The sequence below is a fragment of the Danaus plexippus genome, chromosome 4, assembly GCF_018135715.1.
Source record: "Danaus plexippus chromosome 4, MEX_DaPlex, whole genome shotgun sequence".
NCBI lineage: Eukaryota > Metazoa > Arthropoda > Insecta > Lepidoptera > Nymphalidae > Danaus > Danaus plexippus.
This window is the reverse complement of record NC_083538.1, coordinates 4575586-4597622: the sequence shown is the minus strand read 5'-3', so window position 1 is coordinate 4597622 and position 22037 is coordinate 4575586. Positions and strand designations below refer to the sequence as shown.

The 22037-nt window shown below is 28.5% G+C and overlaps 1 protein-coding gene across 4 annotated transcripts in view; it reads left to right on the top strand.

Annotated features, from left to right (window-relative positions):
* The window catches only part of LOC116768693 (uncharacterized), a 63972-nt gene that overhangs the window by 15802 nt on the left and 26133 nt on the right, over positions 1–22037 (top strand). For all 4 annotated transcript variants that reach the window (XM_061526888.1, XM_061526894.1, XM_032659481.2 and 1 more), the window contains one exon: positions 17560–17768. In XM_061526888.1, the coding sequence (XP_061382872.1) occupies positions 17560–17768 (209 nt within the window). The remainder of the gene's footprint in view (positions 1–17559; positions 17769–22037) is intronic.

The following is a 22037-nucleotide window of genomic DNA, read 5'->3' as shown; positions in this document are numbered from 1 at the left end:
CTTTGTAATCTTTTCCATTTACTTTGGTACTTCAAAAAATATATATATTTTTGGTCGAGCTTTTCTTTTTACATGAAAACTCAAAGTCTATATTAACTAAGTTTCCTAGTTATAGCTGTTTAATTTATACTTTGAATCTGTAGTAACACGCAATAATCAAAGTATTCCATAATCAAGCTGCTATTGGCTGAGATGCATGTAAAGTAATCTCGAAATTGTGATTCAAGAAAACTAATTAAAGGACGGAACCAACAAGAAATAGCTTTGCTGTAATGTATGCGCCTCACTCAATGCAATATAACTAAAACAGTGAAGTACCGAACACACCATACAGTACACTGTCCGGATAATTGAATTAAGATCATTATAACAGAAGAAACTGAATGGAATACATTTTCCTACTTTAATTCTAACATAAACTTTTAAAGTTCCGTTTGTTAATTCACCTTCATTCTTCAAACTTATTTTAAGTTTTTGTCTCTCGAAGACATCACATGTTTTAAGGCATCGGAAGTCAGTCAAATTAAAGTTGTTTTATAAAAAAAAACTTTAATAAAACCAATGTGTAATAAATTAAGCCTTTTCATAAATAATAAACATTATTAACGCACCAATAAAAATATTTAGTGTGTTTTATGAAACAATGCTTTGAGTGTAACATTTTTAAAATTAAAATAGGTATCTGATTTTTTGACTTGAGAATTAAATCAAGTTTTTAATATCAAATTAATATTTGGAAATAGGATATCAATATCCTGCAAGATACAAATACAATAATTCCGATGATTGAAGGATACAAGAAACTTAAGACAACAATCATTTAAATCACCTATCAAAACAAACAAATAATACATTTGCACTGCTTTACTAGCAAATTATATAAGGTGGCAACAGGAGGTTCCAGGAAAACTACGAAACATTCTTATATGTATATTATAATAATAATTACATATTAAAACTTATAACCTATACCTAAGACTACATGATTGCCCCGGTGTTAGCATAGCAATGCCATTCCATAGCTTGTGTGGTGTCAGGAATCTTGTCGTTCACACGGCTTGGTGTTCGTTCCGCGGAGTAAGCGGCGTCACTTGTTATATATTTTATCCATACAACGATGGTACCCCGGCGATGTTCATTTATTTTATAATATGTAGCGCGTTCGTAACAAGCACTTGCACTGAGTGACAATGTAATTGTTAGACGTTAAGGCGATACTTGCTATTCGTTGTGAATTATTCATCTCGAATACTGAGCGCCTTCCACTTAAAACACATTACATCTACCAGATAAAACAGGGAAGGTAAAGAGGCGTGGGCTGTAATGCAACATGCAAAAGATAGACAAAAAAATTGAGGTGCTGTCTCAAGGCTTGGTGTATTTTTCTATTCCTAAATTATAATGGTTTCTAATGAATATAATATATAATTTTATATTCATTAGAAACTATTACAATTTTATCGTTAGCTTAGCCAAGTTCTTTACCCAAATATAGTCACCGATTGTTAGTTTATTAAAATGTATAACTCTTCGAAAAAAATATTTAAATATTAAAATATTAATATAAAAATTTATAACTCTTCGAAAAAAGTATATTTTCGAAAATGTATGTTATGATTTCATTAAATGTTTAATTTTTATTACTAAAATCCCTATACTTGTACATCATTATTAACACATATTAACATTTTATTTCAAGATATGATTATCCAGTAACGTGACACATTAGCAATTTACCCTCTAAAACTTAAAGGACTAAATTACTTTCTCCGTTACCATTGAATAGTGTCAAAAATTTTAAATACATTCGTTTAAAAGAAGCATTCATTGGTTCCTTAGGGGTGACTCATATAAGTGAAAATATGTTTAAAATATTTCTCTATATCAAGATATAGATCAGTGAGAAAATTGTTCTCGACTTTTATGGTGCGTTTTATCCTTCGCAAAACAAAAGTCTTTTGTTTCTAGGTGAAAGTCTTTTCAGCGACAAACAATGACACAAGGAGTAAGAACAAAAGTATGAAAACGAGTAGGTACTAAATATTCTATAGATATTTTATACGGTTTATAGCTAGCGTTAGTGTTGACAGCGTTATTAATATCACTTGTAAGTTCATGGATTTTTACTACACAATTGTTTATATGTTTATAATTAATCCCTACATTATAATATTTATCTTTTGTTTAGCCTGACGGAATTATACGTACAGAGTGACACGCGAGCTTCATATTATACTAATATTGTTAGCGTATCTTTTGTTGTTCCAAAATGGTAAAGACTTTCTCAATATCGTGACGAATGCTTACTTTATATTTTAACTGTAGAATGATACGGGAACTATATTATTTCATAAAACACATGAGATTGATTTATATAGACTAGATTGAACTGTTAAAATGTCTTTTTAAATAACCAGCAACAAGTCTACATAAGAATATATTTACGTTAACGATTCTCCAAATCTAACGATTATTGTATTTCCATACTTATTAGGTTACATTACAAAAATAAATACGATATAAATTAACAAAAATGAACAGCAAAGTATATATTAATACATTAGATAAAAAATAAACAGAAGGGTTATATTTTTTAAAGATATAAAAATACATAAAATATGATAAGAAATTTTTCAAAATTTTTCAAAGAATTAAATTTTTTGAAAATAACTCTCTTCTATATGTTTATTATTATATTTGTATCTAATTTGATTTTTTTTTTAATAACTCTCTTTTTAACTTGATCATTCAAGTGTTACAATAATTTAATAAGTCTTTGTATTAAATACAATGTTGTTAAAGGCACAGACTGGAAAATCTTAAATAAGACAGTTAAGTGAAGGTTTTCATGTTTCTAAAGTTAGTGGTACTGGGGAACGGCAAAACTAATTTATGAAAACTAACAGCAAAAAGAAATTTATAAAGAAAATTCAAAGTAAACAATTAAACACATATATATATTTATATATATATATAGATATTTCTATCAAGACATACTGTGCAAGTTCTTGCATATACAAAATAAATGATGTAAAATTGGTTGAACCCAAACTTCAACGAATTCCTTATCTTGTAAATTATTAGAAAAGTAGTGTAACAGAAGTTTCGTCGATAAAATCTGTTCTCGGAAAATTTCAGAGCGCTACCGTCGGTCACGATAAAGTTTAATTAAAAATATATATATATATAAATGTATATAGTAATGGATAACTTTATAGATTAATATATATTATTTTTTAACAAATATTATAAATAATGACAGATGAAACTATATTACACTTAATACTATAATGTAAACTGTATTCATTTTTGTTATACAAATCTTGATAATTTTTTTAACAGATATATATCTTAATATTTCCGAGTAGCTCTTAGTGTAATAACTTCATTCATTTAGAGCTCCCGAGTCTATAAAAAGCAAAGCGTACCAGGACGGCATACTAAACAGCTGAGCTACTAAAATAATCATAAGTTTTATATAAATGACTACAATTAATTACTATAAAAAGAATAGTGTGTATAAATAGAATACTTTGTAACTTCTGACTGAACTCTGAGTGAAGGGGTCCAGTGAGTGACAGCTGGCTTACAAAGATACAGCGAGGCAAGCGATAAGGATTTTGTGAGGATAAACCTTGACTTTGGTTAAGTAATATATATTCATTCATACATCCACAATAATACAATTCTTTACTTATTAAACGCACCTTAAAATACTTTCTTATCCTTTAAAACTTTCACCTTAAAATACATCGAAAACCAATGTAAAAATTTGACCTTTATGTAGATAAAGATGATTGTAGAATCATAATAGATATAGTAGCATAATGAATAATGAATTAATGAAATAGTCAGCCTCGCCATTGACACTTTAAATTGATGACCCTGCAAACAGTAGTTATATCGAATAAACGGCAAATTTTATAACGCTTTTAATAATAGATTGTTGGCTTAAAAATGAATGAAATTGAATACTTTTATTGGTTTTGTATAGATATGATTGGAAATAATATCCGTTTCATCAAACTTACGTAATTAGTTGGAGAAGGCATTTCTTCATGATTGGCTTTTGTATTTATTTGTTACTTGACACGCAAAAACTATGAAACTTATTAGACTTCACGATATGGTTTTCATTTAGTTTCTACTTCTTTCTCCTTGACGTTTTATACGACGTCCTGGTAAAAAATTACTTACATGCAATTTTCAACTTCACCCATTTATTTATAAATAGGTTAATTCCTCAATATGGAAAATCTATACTCTAATAGTGATATCTTGTAACTGTTGTTTAAAAAAATATCTCCATGTCCACTCTATCCTGGTTTTCAGCATATTTTATGAATAAAAGTCCAGGATAACGCCACCAGCTCTACTTCAATAATAAAATGAAATGGGAAACAGAATAAAAAATATTGAGTGCGTTCTGACAACTTTTGTCTTATTGTTGTACTAGTAGGAACATGACTACCAATTTTTTTCTATGGATAATAATGTGTTATTATGGAAAATCATGAGCGTAATTTTTTGTAATTATTACTGTTAATTAGTAACTTTTAGCTTCAGCCATTAAGTTAAGGACAATTTTTGGCGTTTATTTAGATTTGAGACGATCACTTCTCCCTCCCTCGTTAAGTGCGAAAAAATTAAACTGTTGTATTGGGATTTGCTACTTTTTCTTGAAATATCAGTATGTGAAGTTCAGTCTTTGTACATCTGGTACTTTGGATGTAATATAAAAATATATAAACAAAGAAATTATTCTCCGAGATTTTAGTAGACATTTTATTTAAACCAAAAAGTTCTTTCCATTTTTCTTTTTTAATCCTTTGTTTTAATGAGAAAAAAAAAATATTCTGTAAGTTTTTACATCAAATGGCCATTGGAATTCGGAATGTCTTTATTTTTTTTTTCACAGTCAAACTTATTTATAGTCATCGACTTTTACCTGACCTATATTAACTATGTACAGCCTTACCCGAAGACGATATATTTCAATTATAGAATAAAAAATTTATACAGCTATTGTGCTAAAGCCATTCACGTTTTTATTAAAACATATGATTCCAAATTACATAATAATAATGGCCTATACTTATGTTGAATGCGTAGTTGGTAGTAAATTTCATTGAAAGAATAAGAATTATTTTATATTGAAACTGTCACAGAGGATTGCTGAAAATATTTTAGGTTTTCCACAGAAAATAAAAATATCTCATATCTGGAATCAATTAATTAATATTTTAACAATCGTCTCCTATTTTGATACCCCATTCCTTCATATGTATGACCGCCTTTAGGCGGTTAAACATAAAAAATGTATTAATGATTTTACACTTTCTGGCTTTAATTTCTTCTACATATATTTAAATCCATCATTGCTCACATAGCAAGTCCTGTAACATATTTTTATAATTTATTTATAATCATTATTTTTGTCATAATTTATCATATTAGTTCCATTTAAAACTATTCCATTAAAACTATAGTAAGCATCAAAATTTTTGGTATAACTTGAATGAGGTAAGTAAAGTCTAAGGTCAAGGTTATAATCTTGAAATTCTTAAAATAGCGTAGTATCATATTATATCTTTGCAAGATATGTTTTGCTAAAATGACGGCTATCTTTACTAAAATCGTAGTCAAAGCATATTATTTGCAGCAAGGAGGTTTCAGTTACTTAATTATAAGAAAAAAAGGTTTTTTAAATTTGGAATGCCATTGAACAGACCACGGCTATACTCACACACTACCCTATTTTCATAAATTGATTGCATACCATATAATTTGTATGCATTTATTATTTCCGTTTATTCGAAAATAAGAAAAGGAATGTTGATTAATTAATTCCGTCACCGACGGTGAATGTAAGCCGGAAAATGAATTCCTGTCCTGAGCCAATATTTATTAACCATTAAAAATGTATTTGTATGTAGTTTATATATTGTTGATGCTTCATCAAACAGTTTTAGAATGCAATTTCCAAAGAGCGTATAAAAGATTGAGTGCATTTGAAAATTTATTAAAAATTCAAATTTCTGTATCTCATTTACGAACTCTGGCTAAATATGCGAATGATAAATCCTCAATTTACTGTACTCTTATAATTTTGGTAAATAAATACATCATGAAAAAGCTGTCAAAGGTGTGAAGGAAATTCTTAGGTACATAGATCAACAACTGAAGATATACCATATTTGTAAATAATAAATATAAAAGTCTGTTAGTACATAATGTTTTATTTAAACATAGATCGAATAACGTTAATGGACATTGTCCTAACATCTGCGAAACAAACATATAATTAATACATACGATTATATATAAATATAACAAAGAATATCCCATCAACACATGATCATAATGGATATCAAAGGCAATTATCTTAATTGGGTTCTCTGTTACAGCTTTCATAAAATGATATAAGTCAATATCCATTTTACGGAGAAAAGATCTCGATTTGGAGTTGTCTGCAAATATTGCAATCCCGCTTATTGAAAAGATGTTTCGAATAAATCGGGTTGTCTGCTCCGCGGTGATAATTTAAAGGTCAAAATTTATTTCAGCTTTTTTGGACTTCGAATACTGAAAAAATACTACAAGTTATAAAATACACCTATTATTTTATACACAAAATATAGATTTTGTCTGTTTCAAAATAATGTAAATCTAAAGGCTGAGGCTGTATGTATAATTATTAACTGTCAAAGCCTAAGGGAAATCTCTTAAGTAATTCTTACGTATCACATACAAGTATTACATTTCGTACACGACATATTATTCTGAATACTTGCTTTAAATTATGTAACGAATATAATTCTATAAAAAAAATTGGTTTCAGAATGAGATAACTCTATGTTTTTTATTATGTCTCTCCGACGCATCAGTCTAAATCATCCCTTGTAAATACTCCATTTATTGACATGACTGTATCGCTGTTTATTGAATCCGGATTTCAGTTATGGACTTCTACGATCATACAAAACATAAATCCTAGGTATACATCATGATGTATGTCCCGCAGGTCACAAACCCTGAATCCTAAATCATCATGTACATTGAAAGTAAGCGGGGTTAGTGAATCAAGGTTTGCGGGGATAGTCTGCCCTTAAATAAAGGACCATAAAATGATTACAATTCTCTTTAATATAGTATAGCCTCAAGTATATTGTCATATTCACTCATTATATTTCTCACATCTCGGCTATCACAGTTATCATCAACAACGTGAGAGCACAATTACATTACGTTGTATTTACCTATTCTTAGTATGGAATATAGGTAATTTATTTTTATTCATATCCTCGTACTTATTATACATACAAAATCTTGACATACATATTAAATAAATATGAAAAATTACACACATTATTTACGTATAGAAATATTAAAGCAAGCGTACAAAATTAGAAAAGTTCCGAGTATATTACGTCAACAGAACCCCAAAACTTTATTTGTCTTCGCAGCGTTTTTGTTTTTTTTGATTGATTGCGTCCTTCTTAATGTTGGATTATCCGGATTACTCAAACGCTAAGCTTCGGTACGATAAGTAAACATTCGTAGATAGATTTTATGAAAGATATATATTTATTTATTATTTAATATAATCTTCGGCATACCAGTAAAACGTTGATGTAAATATTGCAACATATCAATGTGGTGGTAATATATAAAATTATTCATAGGTATCTCTAATTTACCTCGGTATAGTATCTGCTACCAGTCACTTAGCGAGTACTCAGCGCTCCTAGTGATTCAAAGGAACGGAGGTAAAAAGTTAACCATGATAAATAGCACGAACTATCGCTCGAAATATCGGACGAGAAAGGCTAACCCGTGGAATAGTTTGCCATTACTCTTTTAGCACCTGTCCGATGTGAGTTATTGGTATTGTATTCGTTCCTCTGCCCTTATCTATTTCCACCTATGATTTAGCTTATACTGGCTTTGAATGAACAAGTTATCTCCTATTTTCAATCACAATAATCAGCTTATCTAACGTATTATTTATAAGAATCAAACAATTTATCTTTATACATGATGAGGATATTAATTTTTTTTTTTTCATTCTTGCTTATTAAAAAAAAAATCTTCAGTTAATAAGATACGTGGTGGTTAAAATAAAAAAAAGGGATTTTCTTTATGTAGGTGAAGCCTTGTCGGATGTTCATCCGAACCCCGCCCTACATTTTCAGGCACGTACTTGAGCCTTACGCTCAAAGATCCTACGTATGCGAAAAATATTACACCCTGTGCAAGTAGCACTTGTACTAAACTTTAGTGATGTCACGCATATTTCACCTTAATTTACTATTAATAATAATATGTTGTAGTGTCTCCAATAAAAAATCTTTATTATAGATGTTGTAATAGGTTTTTTTATGTTTTTAACAGAACTTATAGTATTGCGCTACAGATTACTCTCCACATCACTAAAAATGCTACTAAATTCTAAATTAAGTTAGATTATAGACCACACGATTAGAAAGTGAAACATATATGTATAAACATTGTATCTATTTTAATCTTTTTTAAAAATATATATCAAACCACAATATATGAATTTAAAAAAAATATCATATATATATATATATATATATATATATATGTATATAACGCGTGAATAAAGGTTTTATATAAAGAAAATATAAAATGTTTAATTAGTCCAACCTTTATTTGTCGTCAATTAAATTGTATACCTTGTTATTACCTTTGGGCATATTGTTAAATGTTACGTTATTTTATTTCCTATATTGTGAATATTTCAAAATTCTGTGAACTGAATTTTTCTTACTAAAATAAAATTATAGGCTAATAAAAATGCTATATAATGCTATATATGCTTTAGATTACCAAGATTGGTTCGCTATAAAGTATTTTTAAACCAATATAACAATTAAATTTATAATGCTCGTCTTTCATATAGCTATCAGCGTAATATATATTTTATTTTTAATCTATAACACACAAGAGTATTTACTTTTTTATAGTAAATTTATATATATAAAATCTGAATGTACACTCACAATACCCAATGCTTTCAAAACCAAATCCGTTGGATATGTTTGGACCGGACGTGATAAATTTTTATCACCTATGTCAAATAGCTCTGGCGCAAGTTGAAAAAAAAATTGAAACTATGCCCAGATAGAATATTATTGCTCCTTTTTTCTTTATACCTTTTTAAACATATTTTTGTATGCACGATTTTTTGACCTTCTAAAGTCTTATTTTAGGTTATTTTACATGTATACTATTACACTATAAAAAAAGGTTAGAAATCACTTCTTTTTGTGATTGCGGAAGAGATTTAGATTTTTTAATTTAAACTCAATTTTGTAATGCACGGGGAATGCGATTTCTTTTAACTTTAGGTTATGGCTTTATTCGCACTGAACTCGCAAGAACTGCTGTCAGTGTGAAATGAGGCTTATTCTGTTATACATATTTCCTGTCTACGTTACCATATTCTCCTCATTCCTATTATAAATACATTAATGGAATTTTTGATCAATTGTTGGTTAACTTCAGGTCTATAGTACGATAGTAATCTATGTATGTGCTCAGAAAATTATCTCAGGCAGAACTTAAATAATGTCAAAAAAGAAACGTTGAAAATTCTCACAAAAGAAGTTTAGTAAGCTGGATATAGATATGAAAAATATTCCCTCCGAGACTTACAATTTTCAGCAAGAGACAAAATCTTATTGTATGTCACAGTGTAAAGGATGTATTGGAAAATTTTTCAAACAATTTATTCCCCGTAGACATTACGACTTATATCTTGAACACGGACGTACACTAAATATTAATAATTCACAAAACTAACGAATACTTACATATGTAGAATGTAGCAATACAAATCAAATGAAACTAATATTACTTTTGTGACTTTCGACGATTACTCTGTTTTTTATTTTTATAATTATGGAAATTAACTTTCAATTCTTCAAATTACTTCGCTGCACGAAATGTTTCGCAGAAAACCAAATACCGTGAAATGATTACGTTTGAAGCAGAGCAAGGAATGCCTTTATGTTGTAATTACTATTTAAAAGGATTACTATAGTGTAGTGAAATAAAAAAGGGAGTATAATAGGTGACTTCGAAATGATGTTGGAAAAAAAAACTCAACTTCTAACCATTAGCTATAACATTGAATTTAAATTATATAATAATTTGAAATATATACTCATGAATTTCTTAAAATAAAAATTGTAACGTTAAAATTACAATGTGGTATAGATTTTCACTTTAAACTTAAGTCCGCTGCCGCGGTAACCTGTACGACTGTGATGTTCCCTTTTCAATGAAGGTCGAGGGTTTGAAAGCCGTCGGAATATCTAAGATCATATCCAACGACCGTTTGGTTACATCCTTAACATGTTTTTTTCATATTATTACGAGACAAAACTGAAAAATCATACCAATACTAAACCTTAATTTGTTTTAACGAGGGATTTGCTGTAATTAATAAAACAAAGTTTAAATTTGCTACACAAATTATTACCTTGATATAACCGAGTCAAAGTTTACAATTTATAGGCTTAAATTCTTAAAGTTAAGCATTTGGTTAGCGGGCGAAAGTAACAACCAACTCTATATTACAGAATGTCTGCATTCCCGACTGCGCCTATTTAAAATTCAAGAATCTAATTTCACTCTGTGTATATTGATATTTTATTCTATTTCCGTATTATAGAATTTAAGAATGAAAGAGCTCATTTTGATAAAAAAGTAAGAAATGTTTAGCTTAGTTAGAAGCTATAATTTTTTATGCTAATATATATTTAAAATTTAAATCTAGAGATTAAAGAATTTGATAAAAAAGGCGAAAATTTATTTACTGAATAAATATATATTTTTTTCAAGTGGAGATCGCGTGGAAACAACTAAATATTAACCTAAGTTGTAAATAAAAGTTATTTCCACTTTTCTCAATATTTTTTTATATTTCCAACATGAAAATCCCTTTTGATCCGATGACTTAGTCTCAAACGATCAAAGCCTGGAAACTTTTAAAACCACTCTTTTCAATTCGTTCGATAGTCAGATTTTTATTCAAGGTATCGACTTTCTCTCTTTAAATCGTGAATTCACCTTCGACACCTGGGTTTAAGAATTTCGTGTTATTTTTTCGGAACAAGTAAATTAATCTAGAGTATTTTTACGTATGATTTAAAAGTCGATACTGCCCTTCGGACGAACAAATTTTTACAAAACTGTTGATTGAGAATTTCAAATAGTTGTTAACAGTAACGAAAAATATATATTTAATATTTATATTACACATATATAGGGAGTTGTTTGATATATAACCCAATTACTTATTATGAGTAAATTTCACAAGCTAATAGCTGAATTAATGGGTTATACGGACTACATAATTTCAAGCTCACACATCAGCGTACCCGCAGATGACAGCTAGACTTATATTTGTAATGAAAATTTGTTTATCGCAAGACATGTATACATAGCAAACGAGCAAACACATTGAGATTCGCAAACAAAATCATCTTGATTAATTCTATGCCGAGAACGGAACGCAAATTGCTCAAACTAGATCGTCCTGTCATTCATGAGAGTTGGAGATTAAAAGTTACACTATTAACTGTCAGCATCACCTAGCTCCAAAGGGTAGGGTAGATTATAAGTGTTACAACAAAAAATGATAAAGTTTTTCATATTATCTGCAGGATTGGATTTGCTTTTCAATAATTTCTTGGTTTATTATCTGAATAGTACATTTTTAATGTACCTAACGGTCGGTATATATTCTACGATACAGAATTTCGTACCAATCAGTCTTAAGCTTAATGGATTTTAATATTCTACGTATTATAAATTCAAAATAGGTTGATAACAAATATGAGCAAAGCGTAAAATAAAAACAAAGAGTTATTATGTTAATCGTTTAATATAAATGACTAATAAGTTTCAGGGAAACCGTGATAGGTATATGCAATTTATGGCGTCTTGTAAAAACGTAGCATTAATGAGTTGTGCAATTAAGGTTGGAAATGCTTTGTTTTTTTCGAGATCTGGCCATTTACAAAAACTGTATGTCGTGTCGCAAATTGGTGATAATACTATTATAGGTTAGTTAGCTGTAAAGAAATTAAAACTATTTTTTAAAAATGTTACGCGAGATTTTTTTTTTTATTAAAACTCAAATTTCTGTCAATGTATGGGATTAGGTAAATAATATTAATATATAATTAGGTTTTAAGGCATACTTAGATTCATTTATAGCCTATTTCATCCTATAGCCGAATTATTGAATGTTCTTTTTTTCGGTAAAAAAAAAATAAAATTGTTTTTTTTTTTTTGTTAAATCTTGTAACAAGAAGTATTTTAAACATGAATTAAAACCCTCTTTTCTTTGATATTAAGAATATCGCTCTTATAAAGTTGACGAAAAATACGAGTGAAAATCCTAAGAGGGCTTCACTTTAACGAGTAGCATTTTGTTCATCGGATTGTGAGAACCGCGGAACAACAATTGGAAATGGACTTTAAAGCCAGTGAGTTTGGGATTTTTATTGTGATGCTTTATTATTATTTTTTTTTATTAAATAAAATTTCATAAAAATTTAATAATTTATATAAAACTAGTTATGAGAGTTGTTAGCTTTGAGCTATTGTTGATAAAATTATGCTGAATTACTTAGTGATCGTGATATTTTACTAGAAAAAAATATGCGACTACAGAAAATGGTATAGAAAATACCAACGTTTAATGTGAACAGATTAAAAATGTGTTTAAGAATTGAAACAGATTAAAACATCTTTGTTACCTTCTTTTAGTACGCAAAGAAAACTGCTGACAATAAGCTTACCCGTAGTTTAAATTTTCACTATGCATAGGAAAAATTATTAATTTTGAAATTCATTAATCTTCGCATATTATATTATTGACGTAGGTTATTAAATAAGAGACGGGAAAGCCTTCGTTTATAGTGCAATGGAAACTTTTGCAATACGAAGTTACTGATAAGCCATCGTCAATAAACGTTGCCTAAAATCAAGGAACACATTTTTTTCCTATGCTTAGATACGGTAATAACTGTTACACAACGTAAAAATAGCTGTATTAGATTATTACATTCCACAATATGTAGAATAACTTACTGTTTGTTTTGTAGAAGTAATTAAGTCTAAATATATATTTTTATACTTCATCTTATTCAGACGGTTTAAGATATCAAGAAAAGCTAAATCTGGTATATTTTCTTAGAACTTCTTTTATTCATATAAATCATGTGGCCCACTTTAATGTTCTTTCTATCTAAAAGTAAATTTTCTTTCATATATGTAATGTAACGTAATCATTAATTCAATATATATACTATATAATCGCACTGTTTGTTTATAAATACCCAACTAGCCAAGCATAAATATTTACAATACAAATATGTTTTAAAATATACAAAGATTTTTAGAATTGTACAATTTAAAATAATATTTGCATCCAACGCAGATACAATCCGACAAATATAGGTCGAGTACGGAACGGTTCGCGAATATGAAATCGCTATTAAAGTGATTGAAGAATTACTGACACCTTTACAAAGAAGACATAATGTTGATTAAAAAATACAGTATACTTATATTTAAGTATAAGCTCAGATAGTTAGTTAATATAACGTAAAGGAGCGTGAACAAGTCGTCATACCTGTAAATTTCCGTAAGGGAATATAAATAGAATACTATATACTATATATATATATATGTGTGTGTGTGTGTGTGTGTGTTTGTGTGTGTGTGTGTGTGTGTGTGTTTGTGTGTGTGTGTGTGTGTATTATAGAAGGGACATGCCCTTACGAGTCTCGAGGGCGCAACTTTTATATGTGCAATCTTAGAGTTCCTTTTTATTTTGTTTCCGTGTTAACTAGTTAACATCTTGTAGAACAATTTATATTAAAGGAATACAAAAAAATAAAGTTCCATATTATAATATAAATCTTTTTCAAATTAAATGCTTTTCAACTATATACATAATTAATAGATAAATAAAAAACAATGATTAAATAAAATGAATTGTAAAATTTAATAAGTCATAATGTTTCGGTCGTACATAAAACCACAACTGCTTAGTTAAAAGCCGTGTTAATCATTTAAAAACCTGTCATAATTACACATATAATTGTGAACACGGTTAGCCTTATCATTTTTCATGACCCTGTTGGCGTGTATTGTCTATTATTTTTATATAACTTATACTAAATACGAAAGTAAGTAATTTTATTAAAAAATACATTCATCCTACCCAATTTTTGTAAATGCATATACATGTTTTCGAACATTCTAGCTGAAAAATGTCATACTGAATTTTTTTTACTCCAATTTATATCACAATAAAATAAAACCTCGCATTCTATCATTCAAATTGCAGACCGTTTTTATTTTCATTCGACCTCTTTTCGTCTCCAATATTTATAAAAAAAAAAAACTAATTGACACTGCATCATTATCATAAATATTTACTTTGCATCAAATGTTATCATTCACGCGTCTTCGGCCGCAATACGTCAAGCTAAAACTCAGAATACAAAGGTTTAACTACAAAACATCTTCTACAACCCAATGTCTTCCATAGCCCTTGATTATATTAACTATAATTTTATTCATCTAACAATTGTTTGCTGATAAAAGTTATACGTAAATCTTCGATATCTATGAATATGTAAATCTTTATCTATGTAACTTACTATTACAAATAATAAAAAAAATTGAAAGTCTAAAAAACAAAGACTAAATAAAACAACATTTCTTTATCAATATAGATGTATATAGATACAAAATCTTTATATACTTACATATATATGTTTAAAAACATCTCATATCTTTTTTAATTAATTAACTACTTAGTCCTAATGACATTATTTTCTCTTCAGATCCCACAAACAAAGATAAAAAACTTGTTAGCAAGTTTCGTTTGACATTTAAATGGTTTAACGTGTCTCCAAAGCTTAGTATAAACTCAGATTAAAATTGAACTAAGCATACCAGAAATTTTAACATCGTATTTTATTTCAGACGGTGCATTAAGCTGTTGTAAAGCTGTCAAAATTAATTACATATAATTTATGTGCTGCACTTAAGCAACACTATTTTAATTAAAGGTTTATATATTCTGAATTTTCTTAAACACGTACCTAAGAATGAAGCCCAGATTTTCAGACAGATATAAGATAAAGAAAATATTACCCTTTATAAAAAATCTGCATAATGATACCTCCTCAGAAATGTCATCTTATTAAAATACATAATACTCGCGACTTTTGCCGCAAAGCAATGAACAACAGAATGTACACAACAGGTCCAGAATCAGAACTGAGGCACAAAAGTCATACATAATACATAATCTTCACACCAGCCACGTATTCGTCGTTCTGCTGAATATCTAACTATACAAGATATATTTGGTCCTAACAATGAGTAAATAAGATTCAAAATTGCATAAATGTGTAGAGAACAAACGACAAAATACGAGCGATTGCCTGAAACCTACACCTCACGCATAGAAGGGAATATAAATTGAAACAATCGCCCTTTTTGAATGCTATTTTTAGCACTAAGTTTAACACAATTTAAAATAGTAGCCAGTAATTCAGGTTAGCCAGAGGTAACAATAGAATTGTCAACGACACAGTACTACGACAACAGATCTGTGTTCTTTGTTATCTAAGCTGATGTTATTGGTCAAAATTGTATAAATCATTTTATTAGTTTAAATAAGTATGGAAGGGAAAATAATTCCTAATACAACCATAAACATGTACAAAAATACTAATTCATATCAAAAAATTTTTGATTAAACATTTTCATTATTAGAATTTAAAGACATTATGTAAGAAATTGAATGAAATGCATACCAATTACTTCATTCTTTTAAGAATTTTTAATGTGAACTACGAAACTTCTACTTTTGGCATAGACTAATAAAAAAGCTTTTATTTCTCTTTTATAATGAGTATTTCTGTTAGGCGTTAGCCCTGAGGGTTTGACAGCGTCACCGCAATAGTGGACGGGTACTGCGACCCCGGAAAAAAGTTCTTTTATTTATCGAACCTGATTGCAGACCCAAACAAAACAAAATATAACTTCAATTTCGTGTTCGAAATGCCTGAACTTAACAGCGACTTAATTAATTAATTTAAAACAGAATTTAAGACAATGACAGATATAATAAAATAATCACAACTTTGACTGTTGTACCGCTACGTACCAACTAAAAGCTGCATAGCGAAGGAACTCGTAAAACGTGCAAATCATAAAAGCTGGAATGGGTTACATCACGCGAAAGGACGACCTTCTCACGTGGCACCTTCATTTTACTAGATTGCACATAATATTTCATTGTTACTCCCACTTTCAAGTACAAATTTCGCTTAGCGATGGAGCTATCTGAATTCTTAATACTCGGTTTGTACTCGTCTCGTTTTCTTATCTTACAATGCTTACGGAAAATTTGCCTTCATAATTAATTCAAAATTTTCATTCATTCAATTATTTATATCCTTTTGGCATATATATTTCGATATATAACAAATTTTATGTCTTTCAGTTTCAGTTTTATATCCTTTGTTCCTTTGTTAATAACTTGTCAGAAAGAAAAGCTTGCATTAGTACAAATATATGTAGGCACTTATGAGACTCGAAAATAACAGAATGTGCGGTTATTATTTTTTTAACTTTAGTTAAAATTAATATTAAGCTGAAATATGTTTCTTATATAATATTAACTCATTTTAATTAAGTCGAGTTGAGTTTTGTTAGAACGAAGTAAATTCCCTCAAAATAAATTTAGGCAATTTATTTTTTGTCAAATATCTTAGAGTGGCGAAATCTTTTTAATTCCGAGGGCTGATGAATATTACAATTATAATTTCATTGTTTCCAACTGAATATTAACTGACGGTTAATTTAATTAACCATTATTTCATCTTTAAATCAGACATTATATTTAATAGTTTAATTCAGTTCATACAATCTAGTTTCTGTTAGATAGTGATTGTTCCATTTTGTACGAAATTGATTTATTGCTTTCTGTTCGAGTTTAACAAATTGAGTTAGACGATTGTTTAGGTTGCTATTATTTTATGTCAAAAATATAATGCACGTCCCTTGAAAATAAAAATATTTTTAATCTACAAATACAATTAAATATAGAGTAATGATAAACATTTTTATTAACGAAACAAACACAACGTGTACATTTATTCAATTATGTCTTGTTTGTTATTGTGCTAACATGAACCAATACAGTCCATTGTTGTATTTTAATATTAATATTATTATCTCTTTAACCGTAAATAAAAAGTTTCAATGGCTCAATTATTTTTTTAATAAAATCCTGTATATAAACTGTGTATATACGTAAAATGTTTTGTTTTTTATTTTCTTATTGAGATCAAACTTAACAGATTTAAATATATATTTTTCCTATCTTGCTTTAGTGCTTATTCAAATATAATACTTCGAAAAATGTTTTCATTCAAATTACGTTTATTGTCAAAACAAAGTTTGTATATAATGGACGTATTTTTGCTTCAGCTCGAGGTCACACAGAGGTGAAGGTGGAACTTCAGATTGAAAGGTGGGCGGCTCGTGGCGGCTCTGTCCGTCTCCGCTGCGTCCACGACGTGCCTCCTCACTTGCTGGATAAGGTCGTTTTCCTTCGACATGGCACCAAAATCTTTCAATACATCAGGAACAGGAAGCCGCCGTACAGAAACTTCACAACACCTGGAGCTGTTCTTAATGTAAGTTCTGTCTATTGAGGATTATTAGAACACTGATATTAATCAAGCCTCACAGCACTTAATCGTTTGGCCATATATAGCCAGGCTTCCTTTATACCTCAAATGCAAATTTAGTAACTGTTTAAAATTTTAATAACCCTACGGAGCCGTAAAATAAAATTATGATTTAAAAATCAAATTATACTTTATATTAGTACTTGAAGTCATATTTTAAATCTGCAAACTGCCTTAAATTCAAAAACATAAAATATTACCAAACTTAGTTTTGGTGTGCATTAGATAAAGCAAGAAAAATATATATTTATACTTATTACTGATGCAACATTACAGAAGAAAGAAAAAATAAAAGAGAAACAAAAATAACTTAAAATTATTAAGTGCTAATTATAAGGAAAATTTATTACGTTGCAGCCTTGTTTTAAAGAAAAATTTCATCGCTTACATGAAAACCGAGGAAATCTAACTAGCACTGATTTGATATAATAACAAAGTTTAAGATATTTAACAACAAAACAATATTTTTACTGATAATTAATTTATATAGTGATATTCAATCCTTTCGGGAATATTCATTTAAATAAAACTAATGTTTTCGGATTTACGCGATTTTTTTTTTAACAATTTCTAAAAATGAGATTTATTTAAATTGTTTAATATTTACTACTTGTAAAAGCAAAAAATTAAAAAAAATATTGGATCAATACTTTACTGAATGAATAAAGCCAAAAAATAATTGTAAATGATTAAACCTCATGTCGATATTTTGGAGAATTTTCGAGAAAAATGTAGTATATCGGCAAAACAAATAAGAACTTAAAAAAATATAGGTTTCTCATAAACTCTTATTTATTTAGCAGGAACAAAAAAGTTTTGGAAGCATCTAAAGCATTTTGGTTTATCTCTTAATCCTGCGGCCCTAATATTTAAGAGGCAGCAATTTAAAAATGACAAAAATTTATTTGAATAAGTTGGATTTGTTGGGTATTATATAAATCTGGTTACGACTCCCATTTATTAAAACAATTAGAGATACAACCTAGAAATATTATCAGAACATAAATAATACAACGCCATTACACTGAATCAAATAACGTTTGCGACGGGGAAGACGAAAATTTTATTATAATATAAATGGGGCATAAATAATAAGAAAAATATAAGTTTATTACGTAATCGTAAATAATGTTATGTACATAACGAAATCCCGGCACTAATATAACGACACCGGCGGCCATAAACAAGGGACCATATTTCCACAGCGCCTTTATGTACATTTTTAATTTTATTCGTTTTGTAAATATAATTTTTATGGGATACTTTCATTTTTTAAACACGTCAAGTTTCATGTTTTCCTGTTTACATATTGATCCGATCTTAAGAAAATGTATTCGAAAACAAAACACTTTGCTCATCCCCAAAAAATTATGGTGTTAAGAAAAAATCTATTAAAAATCTTGTCATTTTAGAAAATTGATTGATAATAGACTAGTTTTTTATAATTTATATGTTGCTGAGTAATATCTATATTTATAGTCCGTAGAAGTTGTAATAAAGTAACGTGTAATAAAACCTACACAGATTACTATACAATTTTTTTTTTAAATTTTAAATTCAACCTAAAATAAATAGAAAAGTATTTGTAAATTTTTAAACATGTTTACGTTTTATAAATAGAAAAAAAAATCTATATGTTTATGAACTTCCGGGAATAATTGAAATATTACAAAATATTTTTTTATACGAAAGTACAAATTTTACAAGCTCTGTATAATTAATTAATCATATTGAATTCGTGTTACAGTCAGTGATAAGAGCTTCAATAGAAGCAGAACACATAACGATATCAGATTTAAATTGATATTATGTTTTATGGAACATTCGAATAAATTGAAACAATATGTTGTATATCCAAATATTGGAGACTTTATTTGAAATGCAATGGATACGCTACAAAATACTGTACGATCCGAACTCTAACATTTTTTTTGTTCCCGCAATCAATTAGTATGTATGGAACGAGCTAAACACAAATACATAGTTATGACAGTTTCAAATTACTTAGTATATACGAGAATCTTCAAATTAAGTACTTTGGTTACTGCTACAGATATATTTCCTAAAAATATATGTTTGACATGTGGGTCAATTCTGAATGGAAGAAAACAAATTCACGCTCAGATACCTTAACAGCATAACATTGGTTGCTCAATATTGGGTTCATCTAAACAGTGGTCTACAAAGCTATGCTATAACTTTATAGCACGTCTTTGTCATCTTACTTTGAATACAGCCTGCATTGGATTTACAGCTGAGTTGGAATTTGACAAAGAGAATGGAATACAATACTGTGGCTGAATTTCACACATCATACAATTAAACAGAATTTTTAAATCTTCGTTAAATCCACACAAATAATATTATGGAGAATGTTCATACTCTAAAGTACTATCTCATACTAAAAACAACTCGAGATATATGTAAAACACATAGGTACGTTGCATACAAAACTAGTCCAAAATCTACCCCTTTTAAGAAGATTGTTTTTAATAAATTATAATATCAGAATCCAAGAGGAAACCGTATAAATTTAAACATTAATTTCGCCTGAGCTCTAAATAGTCAGAAACGAAGTGATATATATTCATGAATCTCTTAACATCCAAAATAAAAACAGTTGATACTAGAGCATAAAGAGTATTAAAGGAAATGTGATTATTTTGTGTCGTAAATATTTATATAAGTCTCTGTTTTTCTTAATTCATCCAAACTCTAACATAAATAAATATAAGACCGTTATATGTCGACCATTGCATGGGACCGTTATCTCATGGACTTTTGGGACCGCTTTTATGTACCATCCCTTCATAATAACGTGATTTATTTCAATAGAATGACATTTTAACTGACGCAGGGACTCATATGACCAATATGTTGGTTATAGTTTCTGTAATAACAATTACAAATGAAACAATGTTTAGTTTCTAGTAAACTAACTAGAAAACAACGGTTAGATGGGCACACCTCACTAATGAAGTAGATAGCGAATAATGGCTCAGGTAGAGTTAATTTTCCGGCTCACCATTACGTTAGGGAAACCACAGCCTAGGAAGCCTAAATGGATACCATTTTTCTCGTCCTATAAACCGAACTGTATATTTAGATCTATTTTAAAGTGTCAGTACTTTAAGTAAGCAAATAAAATTGTGATATTTGTAAATATATGTTTTTTTTATGAAATCATGATTATATCACACTGTCTTAAGTAATTTTTTAATTATAGAAATGAATAAGATAATAATTCAGTCTGACTTTAAATTTAACTTTAAATTAACTTTATAAAATACTCTTACAACTAGTTTTCAATATCAAAATAAACACAGAAAGTTTTCAACATTTTTAGTTAAAAATCATCATTTTATTAGGAACAAAACTAGTAAATGTAGGTTTTTAACGTGATGACACAAACTCCTGGTAAGGAGTCAGCTAACTTACTATCCGTTATTTACAAAACCGGGTCACTGAAATAACAGAATATAATGTTATACTTTATAATGTTTTCTTAAATTAAATTATAATTTTCCAAAACTGTTATGAGATAGTTAATAAACATTATCCGGGGATAATTAGACGAAAACTTAATAAGGGATTCCTTCCTTTGGTGATAACACTTAAAAATTTATTAATTGAATAAGTATATCCGAATACTTACATTATATCTAATAGTATCTAAACATAAATTTAAACAAACTTGCCTAAATTAATAAACTGTCTTAAGTTAAACATATCCAAAATTAAGAATAAAATCGGACAATTATTTCTGGCTTAATATATATTAGCAAATCGTATTATTCTTACCATACTTCACACGTAAAACAACATTATTTAAAATTTACCAGCATCATATGTATATGTAGATCAGGTTTTAATAACATAGAAGTGCAAAAAAAACTCCCGTACCGGCATTGGAATAACAACAAATATTTGCAAGAGACAGCTGGTCCACAACTTTACCAGATTATTTGAAATATTCATTTTAATTTATCATATTGCACCCAGAAAACTCTTAAAGTGAAAACTTTTGTCGTCGAAATATTCATAGTCATAATATATCTGATCTACCATCTTGGTTATTGTCCACAATGGAACAGTGTATTAATTTTAACTTCTCGTTTTCCTAGCACATCCAGTTAATTTTATACCCATATCATATGAGCTTCCAAATGGTAAGTCTGTCATCTCCCGTCAACCTCCATATTTAATTTTGAAATA